Raw genomic sequence first — 11,739 nt, forward strand, 5'->3', positions numbered from 1 at the left:
AATGCCAAAGCAGACAGTACAGTTAGAGAATGAAAGCAACAAGAACCCCAGATCTGCCAAGTGGAAATGGTGAAACCTCACAGGGAGCAAGAGATTGTTTAGGATATCTAAAGAAAAGCCAGAACTGGCGGAAGACCCAACAGAAACCAAGGACCTTGGGAAAACTCCACAGCCAACTGCCGACCCAGAGGACAATCAACAAGAAACTTGGGACAGTGTCCAGGGCTCAGTGCAAATCGGCTGGACTTCTTACAACAATCAAGAAATTTCTGAGAACTTCTGTAAAAAAGATTGAACCCATAAAAGACCTGACAGGCACCAATAGACCAAAACTCCTAAAGAAATAAAGGCCGGTGCAGTTGTTGACGTCTGTAATCCCAGCACTTTGGGAGGCCAAGGTTGGAGGATCACTTGAGTACAGGAGTTTGAGACTAGCCTGAGCAACATAGCAAGACACACACACACACACATACACACACACACAAACACACACACAAATAATAAATAAAAATAAATAAATAAATAGTTTCAAATACCTAGAAGGAGGATACTGAATGTCCCCAACACAAAGAAATGATAAATGTTTGAGATGATGGATCTGCTGATTACCCTGGTCTGGTCACTATACATTATAGGTATCAGAACATCACTATGTATCTCACAAATATGTACAATTACTATATGTCAACTAAAACATGTAAAAAAAGGAAAAGACGAAAACAGTCACTTGAACTTAGCATGTTTTCAAGAAACATTTGTAAAAGGAATAAAAGTAAAATAAAGCCCAGTTGGATTCTGTTTCCACTAGGAAAAAAAAAGGAGGAAACAAGGAGAATATCTTTTCTTTCTTTCTTGAGAGAGAGTCTCTCTCTGTCGCCCAGGCTAGAGTGCACTGGTGTCGGTTCACTGTAACCTCTGCTTTCTGGGTTCGAGGGATTCTCGTGCCTCATCATCGTGAGTATCCGGGATTACAGGCGTGCATCATTACACTGGCTAATTTTTGTATTTTTAGTAGAGATGGGGTTTCACCATGTTGCCCAGGCTGGTCTTGAACTCCTGGCCTCAAGGCCAGGTCTTGAACCACCTGCCTTGGCCTCCAAAAGTGCTGGTAACACAGATGTGAGAAACTGCGCCTGACCAAGATTTGACAAGTGTCAAGAACCTCACGACAACTCTTTTGTGGAGATGTGAATCGGCAGAAAATTTTACAGGCATCAAGACACTTTTGAAAATTTCTAAGGTGTATCTAGTAGAAGATCTGGCAGACATTCCAATGCTTATAGAAACTTAGAAATTCCAAATTCTAAAGACTTGCTTATAGGAAACCCTTAGTACACATTCAACTATATTAGACAGAACTAGAAAAACAGTTGGCTAAAACACCTATAATAAAAAATATGAAAAATACTACTCAATGGCCGGGTGCAGTGGCTCATGCCTGTAAGCCTACCACTTTGGGAGACTGAGGTAGGAGGATCACTTGAGGTCAGGAGTTTGAGACCAGACTGGCCAACATGGAGAAACCCCATCTCTACTAAAAATACAAAAATTTGCTGGGCATGGTGGCATGTACCTGTAATCCTGGCTCCTTGTGTGGCTGAGGCAGGAGAATTGCTTGAACCTGGGAGGTAGAAGTTGCAGTGAGCCGAGATCACACCAGTGCACTCCAGCTTGTGAGACTCTGTCTGGAAAAAAAAAAAAAAAAAAAATACTACTCAAGAAAGCCAAGCACTAGAAAAAAATATACACAACACACAGAGATTTTATGTTCTATTCTTATGTTCTATTTAGAGTTCAAATTTGATTGTACAAGTGTTCAATCAAAAGAAAATGTGGAAGACCGTACAAAGACTATAGCCCTTTTTTAAGGTTAGTCAACTGACCATGAAGCCCTCCTCACAGCGTTAACAAGAATTCTGGACAGATATACAGCTACAACTAAGCATTAATCAGGCTGCACTTTGGCCCACTTCCTTGTAATCAAAAATCAGGGTGGCACTAGATACCAATTATTTGCATCCCCATTCTTCCCATAAATAGGATTTCTGACCTTTGAATGATGAAACTCTTGTTTAAGAATTGCTTCAACAAATCCTGAATTCCAGAAGTACAGCTGAGACAACCAGTTTGAAGACCACCACAGAGGAACCAAATGAGCATGAGAATACTGATGCTGTCCCATGACCACATCTTTGTACTCTGACCAATCCATGGGCTCAACACTTTGGCCCACGCCAGAACCAAAATCCTCAGGGAGACAGATCTGAGGTTTTCTCTCATCTCCTCTTCTATTTGTTGGCCCTATGATTAAACCTCTTTCTCTGCTGCAACCAGATGTCTCTGCATATTAAATTCCTTGTGCATCAGGCAATGAACCCATTACAATTACAATCATACAGAACTTTTTAAAACACCAAAAGAAAACACTGACCCAAGCAAGAGTTATCAGTAACTTACTGAAACCATCAAGAAAAAAGAACAGTGCAGTTGAAGACTTATTGGAAACACTTATGACAGAACCCAAACGAAAACATCGTTTGGAATTATATAATGGATTTGAAGAAATGTTTGATCCAGTGAACAAAAATAAGAATCGACCAGGAGTTCTGTCAAGAAAACTTCTTTTGTATTCCTTGTTAATATGAATCTAAAACGAATGCTTCTGAAACTGGAGACATGGTCAAAGAACATGCAAGATTGAGTTGTCAAAGAACCAGATCTACCCTAAAAAATAAAGATTTTCAAGAATCTAAAACCTTTGCCTAGCCAAACAGATATGTGCAAAGAGAAATTAATATAAAGGAATATAATCTTTTTTTTTTTTTTTTTTTTTTTTTTGAGGTGGAGTCTTGCTCTGTCACACAGGTTGGAAGGCAATGGCGCAATCTCCACTCACTGCAACCTTCACCTCCTGACTTCAGGTGATACAACTGCCTCAACTTCCCAAAGTGGTTGGATTACAGGCGTGAGCTACCATGCCTGGCCATAAGCTTAATTTTCAAAAAAGTTGAGTCAGGGAATGTCCCCGTGTCCTAGACCCAAATACAGAACTGATACAAACTGCAAGAGTCTCAGTCGCTTACATCAACAGAAAAGATTCAAATAAATAAAGTTTAAAAGAATATTGTGAAGATGCCTGGCATGGTGGCTCACGCCTGTAATCCCAGCACCTTGGGAGGCCATGACAGATCACTTGAGGTCAGGAGTTCAAGACCAGCCTGGCCAGCATGGTGAAACCCCATCTCTATTAAAAATACAAATATTAGCCAGGTGTGGTGGTACATGCTTGTAGTCCCAGCTACTCAGGAGGCTGAGGCAGGAGAATCACTTGAACCCGGAAGGCGGAGGTTGCAGTGAGCTGAGATAGCACCACTGCACTCCAGCCTAGGCAACAGAGCAAGACTGTTTCAAAATAAAAAAAAGAGAATATTGTGAAGTGTTTCCAAGAGAAAAACTCAGAAGATGGAGCTATGAAACGAAAGACAGTGAGTGTAACATAGCGAGGGGTTAGGGGGCGGTGCGGAGGGGGTTAATGGGATGGGAGAAGGTAAAACTGGTATAAATCTTCAGGCATCTGATGGTTTGGCTAGTTTAACAGGGATTATACATGTGGAAAAGAATGATAAACCAATGAAGAATTTGCAACAAAAATTTAAATCTACAAATGGAAAGAAGATATTTGTAAGACCTAGAAAAATAATCAAAATTAATTTTTAACCGGTGGTATCTTTGGTCAATACAGAGGAAAAACTTCACACAAACCAAAATGAAATAGGAGTAACCTGGAAGGTTCTAATCCTCTGTCTGATGAAACTAACATAGGCAACAAAGAGGCAGAAAATAAAACTATTTCTCATTCTTCAGATAAGGTCCTAATGCAATGGGGATTAGATGCATTATAACTTCAAGATCATATTTGCAAGCAGGAATAAAAGAAATGTAAAGGTAGAGATATTTTCTAGTCTACCTAGTAAAACAGAGATACCATATGCAGAGGAAGTTTAAGAGGAGCCCATGAAAAAATCCGTAAGAATGTTATAAAAGGTAGAGCAATCAATTGTAAATCAAGTTACCTTTGAGGTCCAGAGACTCAAGTGAGGTCTTTCCTACACAGACAGAGGATAAGATCTTTTAACTAGTACAACAAATAGAATGTCTGCGAGCAAGGATAGGAAGAAAACAGGCTATCATTATTCACAAAAAGTGACACACACACAGGATACCAGAGGGTTGCCTGTGAGAAAAAAATCCAGTAGAAAGATGTAGTAGTCTATGAAGAAAGAATATGCTTGAGGTTTGGAAGCCAAAATAAGATCCCTGTCATTACTAAAATGCAAGGGTCTAATTATTTGTCCTAACATAGCAGAGAACACATCTTTGGGGAAAGATGGGGAAAGAAGTGCTGATAATCCCTCTAGGAAAATCCAAGTGAGAAAGCAGAAGATAAAGAGGTAGTAGTACATCTGGATCTATTACATTTGAGATTTAGAACAGTCCTAGCTGGACACATGAAAGGATTTGATTGTCCGGCATCACACAGAAAAGCTCCACAGATAATAACAAATAAAAAAAGTTTACAGTCCTTCAGTAGATAAAGAGGAAAAACCACACCTGCGTCAACATGGAAAAGCTACAGAAGTCAGAGGCAAAGAGAAAACAAAGGAAGCACGTTGGAAAATACCATTTTACTAAAAGAAGAAACTGTGCAAAAGGTGAAGCCATAACCAGAGAGAGAAGAAAGCACAGCAGAATAACATGGAGTTCTAAGAGATGTGTTTCTGAGGAAACATCTACTGAAAATCTAAAGCAGGATAAGAACAATCACACAAAAAGGAAATAAGAACAGCAAGATATCAGACAAGACACTCAGCTAAGAAGCTGAAGAGGAGATAAAAATAATACTGTCTGGTTTGGTGACAAACATAAGTATCTCCACCATCGTATAATTTTTGCCATAAAATTAATAAAAGTGGGCTGGGTGTGGTGGCTCATGCCTGCAATCCCAGCATTTTCAAAGGCCGAGGCGGGAGGATTTCTTTAGCCCACGAATTTGAGACCAGCCTGGGCAGCATAGTGAGACCTTGTCTCAATGAAAAAAGTTAAAAATTAGCCAGGCATGGTTGTGCACTCCTGTACCCAGTTACCAGGAGGCTGAGAAGAGAGGATCACTTGAGCCTGGGAGGTTGAGGCTGCAGTGAGCTGTGATCACACCACTGCACTCCAGTGTGGGTGACAGAGCAAGATACTGTCTCAAAAAAATAAATAAATTTAAAAAGTGAGTTATGTAAATAAAAATGAATAAATAATAAAATTAGGTTCTACATGTAATTAAGTATGACAAAAGTATTGGTTTTACTTGATATTTGGTTATTTTTACAGGCAAAATTTTACAAAGGAATACTGTAACTTTTCTGGTATTACCCATGTGGAAGAAAGAATGGCTTAATTGTTTGCCATTAGCTGTTGCTGATTCATTCCTTGGTTGACAAAATACCTTTCCTTAGTCTACCAGTTATTAGCCTTTTCATCAATGCATGAAAAGAGAATGAAAAAGTAAATCATAAACTACTGAGGTCAGATATGAACTTGCCAAATATTCTATTATTGATTGGTTTAGGAAACTTACACTTTTGAAGAGATGGTTAATACTTGTTGCTCAAAGTAAAACTCAACATACATCATTATTTCTCTCAAGCTGAAAACCCAGATTAATTACAATTCATAAAATTTTTAATAAAAGTCAGATCAGAATATTGTATAAATCTAGACATCATATTCATGTTTATATGAGTTTCAGCTTTGAATTGTTTCCTTTATTAATTCCACTTGAGAGAAACTGTATACAAAAAGTACAACATTAAGGTATTTAGCATATTGCCTTTCAAATTGTTAACGGAGTCCATTTCCTTAATATTCCCTCTGGCCTTTACAATTGAATCTTGTTGTCCTTATAGAGTACATTTCATGCCTTTTGACATAATTGCCAATGCCATTTTCCATGGTTGAAGCACACTCACGTTTGCAGAATGTGGCAATTAATGGCCTCTTAAAACTATCATTCTATCTAAAGAAGACATTTTCCTCTTGGTTATGATATTGAACACCCATAACAACTTGCTTCTAAGCAACTGATGATTACACACACACACACATACACACACACACACACTACAGGCATCCCTAGGTATCCATAGAGATTGGTTTTAGGACCCCCTGTAAAGGTCAAAATCAACTCCCTGATATAAAATCATGTAGTATTTGCATATAACCTATGTGTATCCTCCAATATACTTTTCATCTCCTCTAGATGACTTATAACACTTAATACAATATAAATGTTATATAGTTGTTATAATGTATTGTTTAATTTGCATTTTTAAAAGCTGTATTTCTTAAAAATTTTTCAAAAAATTAAAAAAATATATTTTCTACCTGCAGTTGGTTGCATCTGCAGATGCAGAACCCACAGATACAGGAGAGCCAACTGTATATATACAATATACATATTTACATATCTAACACCTAAATTTAGAAAATCAATCATGTCTTTTTGCATTCCAGATGGATTACAATATGCAGGACCATTATTCCCCTACTCAAGAGAAGTCAGTGAAAATAAAATATGCTTAAAATGTTTTAGTATTAGAATTACTTTGTAACTGAAAACCAGGAGCAAAAGTTCACTTAGTACTGGAAAACACTGCACGCCCAGGTGGGTTAAGATATATATGCCACAGGCTGGGCATGGTGGCTCACGTCTATAATTCCAGAACTTTGGGAGGACAAGGCAGGCAGATCACTTGAGCCCAGGAGAATGAGACTAACCTGGGCAACATGGCAAAACCCCACCTCTACAAAAAAATACAAAAATTAGCTGGGTGTGGTGGTGTGCACCTATAGTCCCAGCCACGCAGGAGGCTGAGGCAAGAGGATCCCTTGAGCCCAGAAGATCAAGGCTGCAGTGAATGGTGATCATGCCACTGCACTTCAGCCTGGGCAACAAAGTGAGCTCTTCTCTCAAAAAAAAAAAAAAAAAAAAAAAAAAAGATATATATACCATAAAATTAGTGTTCCATATTAATTCCATTAATATTTCATGCCATAAGTTAATAGTATATTATTCTACATATAGTTAAAGAACACAATGATCTATCCTCCACTTTTACTACGGAATATTAAAAAGAAGTAAAATCATTTATTTGTGAGTTTGTTTTTTAGGTAACAGGATAACCAGTTTCTATATTAATAAACACATGCAATTATATATAATAGGTTCTGTCTATATAATAAATAATTTCCAAGTGAAATCTATAAAGCTTAACACCCAGATACTGCCCTTACTGCTTTAAAAATGTTTCTATCCAGGCAATCCAGCGTTACGAACACACAGGTTCTGTGTGTGTTAATATGGTCTGTTATATGTGTATGTATTACCATGAGACATGTTCATTTATCATTAATAAAATACGGGTTTAAAGACTTTTTTCCACAAAATTATGCCTGAACAAAATTGTCCTTGGTAAATCAATGGATTGCAAGAAAAAAAACCCCACAGTACAGTCAAACTCATTTCTATTGAACTGAGGGATGTGAATAAAAGCTTGTGGGTTGGGCAGGTAAAAAACAGGTGAAAACTTGTCATTTTAAAATTCAGTAGAACCTCATTGTGTGATTGGTATCAAGTGTAATTACCACTTTATAGACATTCTAGATTTTAGGGAGAGAAATGTTCCACAGTTGATAAAAGAGAAATATACTTGATCCATATTGTAAGTATTTTTCACAGGATTTTGTTGAATTTCTTTAAGATGTTATAGTAACAACATATAGACTGCTTCATATACTGGCACAGGTATTATTTGGATATTTAGGTTGATGTTGCAGATACAGGTAACATTTGTGAAATGTGTAAAACAGTATAACTTCAAAGAATAAGTTATTTTTTAAAATACGGCAACTTTCCAGTTTGAATGGTAAGTAATATTGATAGCCACTTATAACAAAAATATATGGTATTTGAGTAATATTAATATGTGATTATCTATATAATGTAATTAAATTTTGTACCATTCTCAACTGATATAGCCTCAACTCCTGATACTTTTGTCAATTCGCAGCTCAAATTGCTTTAAATGACAAATAGACATATTTCATATTTTGATACACTACCATATAGCCATGCATCTGATAAAATTGGCACAGAGAAAAGATACACTTCAAATGATTTTTCTTTAGTCACAAGGTCATTAGTTTTTAGAAGTTTAAAGTAAATCATCCTCTTTTATTACAATTCAGACATTTAAAAATTTCTCAGAACTGTCAGACTTTTTCAACCAGCCTTTAGAAGTTTAATCAAATAATTTTCTTCTAATACAAGTCAGATATTTTAAGATTTTTCAGGAGTGGCAGACTTCGTCAATCAGAAGAACAATGTTCTAAAAACATGTATGAGATCCATGTGTGTAATCATTCTTGATATAACAACATTCACCTTTTCCCAAGCAGAGAAACCTTTTGTATTTCCTTCTCCTTTCAGGAGAATGACAAACTGTATTAACACTATTATAAACAATGGGTATATAGTACATAGACAATATGCATATGTACATTACACACATTGTATTAAAATATGTTACATTATCTTTTACTTTTAAAGGGCATGTCACAGAACAGGAAACTGATACAATGACACTTGTTTCTTAAAAGAAGCTGACTGAATCCTTCTGTAGCACATTACCGCACAATTAATGGCTTTAAACAAAAGTTACAAGTCACAAGTTCTTATGTTTTGGATCATGTTGTGGAATGTATTCCAAATGAAAAATGGAGGAGAAAGTGCACAACATCATATGCTTCATGGTATGGCATATACATGTCAATTAGTTTTACATATAATTATGTGATGAATGATACAATTAAGAGCTATACTCCATAATGCATACAGTTATTATTATAAAAAGTTATATATTATGCCACAGTACTAAAAATAAAATATATTCTTCTCAAATAGTGAAAATAAGATATCCTTCATGTTTTTTAGGTCACATATGCTTCCTCGTTTGACCATACCTCTGTTTTTTTTAATGAAATAATTTCATGAATTATGAAACAATAATGACAGAGTATGGGCAATTTCCTGACCATTAATGGCCTACAAAAAGTGATAAGATGATTACCTTGTCATGAATTTGCTGAAATACCCTCCTGTTGCATTCAATGCATGGTAAAAATATCAGAATAAAAGACAAATAAATATACCTTCTCAGTTACTGAACAATCAAAAGTCCAGCCGAATGGATACACATGGTTGTTGTGTCCTGAGTAGGTACAGCAACTAACCTTGTATCACAGGTGTCCCCCATAGCCCACTCCCCGCACTCCACCTAATTGTAAAACACTAGTTGTGACTATTTGCTCCATCAGGAAGACACTGAGGGATTTTTGGGGGGTCTGCCGCACGGGAGCGATTCCATTATACCCAAGTGGCGCTCTCCCACACCCACGTGCAGCAGTCCCCGGTCGCGGCTGGTCCTCCACGGCTCCTCGCCCTCTGCCCGCCCTGGGAGACTGTGACCTGTCCAGGTGGCAGGTAGGGAAAGGAGAGGAACTGCACTCCTTTCTCCTCAGCTCTAAAGAAGACCGCCCTTCTCTCGACGCACCAAAAGGCTCACGTGTTCTCTTTGACTCGGGAAGCAGGCACTTACGAGTGAACCACAATACTAGGCAAGGCAGAGGGCGGGGACGTCCTTCGAAGGTGCGCTCGAGGGTCGCCTGCTGCAGCCGCACCACGTGCCCCACGTTTCTTTAAACTGAATGAAACGCAGAGAAACATAAGATCCCGGGAGAACGCGAGGGAGACGAGTGACCCCAACCCGGTTGCGGGGTGCCAGGCAGTTAGGCCAGGGTGCCAGATAAGGTCTGAGGCAGTTGGCGGCTGCACCCCGGCCGTTGCGTGCCACCCGTAGCCCCCAGCCCTGCACCAGCCGCCGATCCCCGAGCGCTCAGATAAGGGGGAAGCGGCCCTCGCCGCCGTCGGGCTCCGCGGCGATCCCGCCTCGCGGGCGGCCGAGCACTGACACTGGCAGCACGACCTCCCCAGGACTGAGCTGCTGCAGCCGCATGGACTCCTCGTAGGTGGGCAGATACTTGACCTCCTCGTAGCTGGGCAACTGCAGGAAGACCGGCGACACTACACGCAGCTCGTGTTCTGAGGCGCAGGAGGGGTCCGAGCGCCGGCCGCCTCCCCGGCCCCGGCCGCCGCCGCCACTGTCCAGCAGTGAGTCCTGCGAGCCGGCTGCCGCCTCGTCGCGTAGCAGAGCGGGCGAGTCGTCGTCGTCGTCGGGCGGCCCCGCGCCCCTCAGCGATCCGGCGCCCCCAGGAGGCCCGGGCCGCTGTCCCGGGCGCGCCTGGCCGCGCGGGTACCTGCGTGGACTGGGGCAGATGATGCGCTGCAGGAAATAGCCGATGGCGAAGAGCACCAGCAGGATGAGCAGCCCGGAGAGCTTGCGGACGAACCAGCCCACGTTGTCCAGGAAGGCGTGCAGCGGCAGCTTGCAGCAGCGTACCGCCGTGGCGTTGGTCGCGTCGCAGCAGCGCTCCCGCTCGCCGCACGCCAGCTCCGCGCAGCCCCCGCCGCCCCGCGAGGGCGCCACCAGCGCCAGCGCCAGCAGTAGCAGCAGCGGCAGCAGAGGCGGCGGCGCTGGAGCCACCGACAGGCCCTCGGCCGTGACCCCAGGCCCCCACATGGCCCGCGCAGACCTCGGCTAACGTCCGGGACGGGAGGCTGGGGAGTCCGTCCGCCCGCGCGTCCGTCGGCCCCTCCCCGGCGCTCCGCTCGGGTCCCGCGCGCGCCGCCTCCCGCGCCTCAGCTACCTGCGGCCGGAGCAGTCCTCACTTGGCCACGCTTGGGCGGGAGGAGGAGCCCGCGGCGCGCCTAGGCTGCGGGAGGCGGCTGCTACTCGCGGCCCAAGCTGCTGCCCGAGCTTCTGACCTTAACCTCGCGCGCCCAACCGCCTGGGCCGGGGGCAAGGCGTCCAGAGCCTCCCTAAATGGCAGAGGCAGCCCGCGCGGGGCTGCCGTGGGCATCTTGGCCCCGGCCGCCCGCGTTTTTCCTCCCCCGCCTTGTCGCTCTCTGGAACTAGAAGGGTTAACGCTCTGCTCTCAGCCCGGGAGCCCCTTGATCTTGATTAATTCAGCCTTCGCGCTTAGGCCCGCCAGACGGGCGGGGGGCTCTCGCTTGCGTAGGTGTCTCCGTTTTAAGTGATTGGATTTCCCCAGGAATGTTATTTAAATTGACTTGCGACTGGGATTCGCTTACCATCTTTCTTGTGATCATCCAATTAAAAATAGATGATGACCATTAATGGCCAGTCAGTCCCCTCTGCTGTCCCAGAGTTTGGGGATGGGGGGCGGGGACCGGCGGATAATTCTGCTTGCAGGCAGGTCCAGGGAACTGGGAACTCGCGATTCCCAGGAAACCTCCAGAACAGGTAGAGAATTTCTCATAGAGGGGCAGGTCAGGGCACCACAGAGGTAGCCCCAGAGGGGCAGGGAAGCACTCTGTCAAGGTGACCTTAGTTAATCAAGGAGAAATGAGGGAAGCGTATTTTCCCAGTGGCTCATCCGACAAGCCCCACTGAGTCCGAAGCACAGAGCAAAAATTTGGGTTGCGGGGGTGAAAGGAGGCCCCCGCTTGAGCATAAATAACATATCCGTGAAATGTCTAAGGAGGTTGCAAGT

At 42.3% G+C, this 11,739-nt stretch overlaps 1 protein-coding gene across 1 annotated transcript; it reads right to left on the reverse strand.

The window, feature by feature from the left end:
- Positions 1-8,215: 8,215 nt before the first annotated feature.
- Positions 8,216-10,745, reverse strand: C2H3orf80 (chromosome 2 C3orf80 homolog). The gene has a single exon (XM_023223343.1). The coding sequence runs from the start codon at positions 10,743-10,745 to the stop codon at positions 10,002-10,004; it is 744 nt and encodes a 247-aa protein (XP_023079111.1). The 3' UTR covers positions 8,216-10,001.
- Positions 10,746-11,739: the final 994 nt, after the last annotated feature.

Source organism: Piliocolobus tephrosceles, chromosome 2 (assembly GCF_002776525.5).
Source record: "Piliocolobus tephrosceles isolate RC106 chromosome 2, ASM277652v3, whole genome shotgun sequence".
NCBI lineage: Eukaryota > Metazoa > Chordata > Mammalia > Primates > Cercopithecidae > Piliocolobus > Piliocolobus tephrosceles.

Coding starts and splice junctions, on each gene's coding strand:
- C2H3orf80 (XM_023223343.1), bottom strand. CDS start 10,745: ATGTGGGGGCCTGGGGTCACGGCCGAGGGCCTGTCGGTGGCTCCAGCG.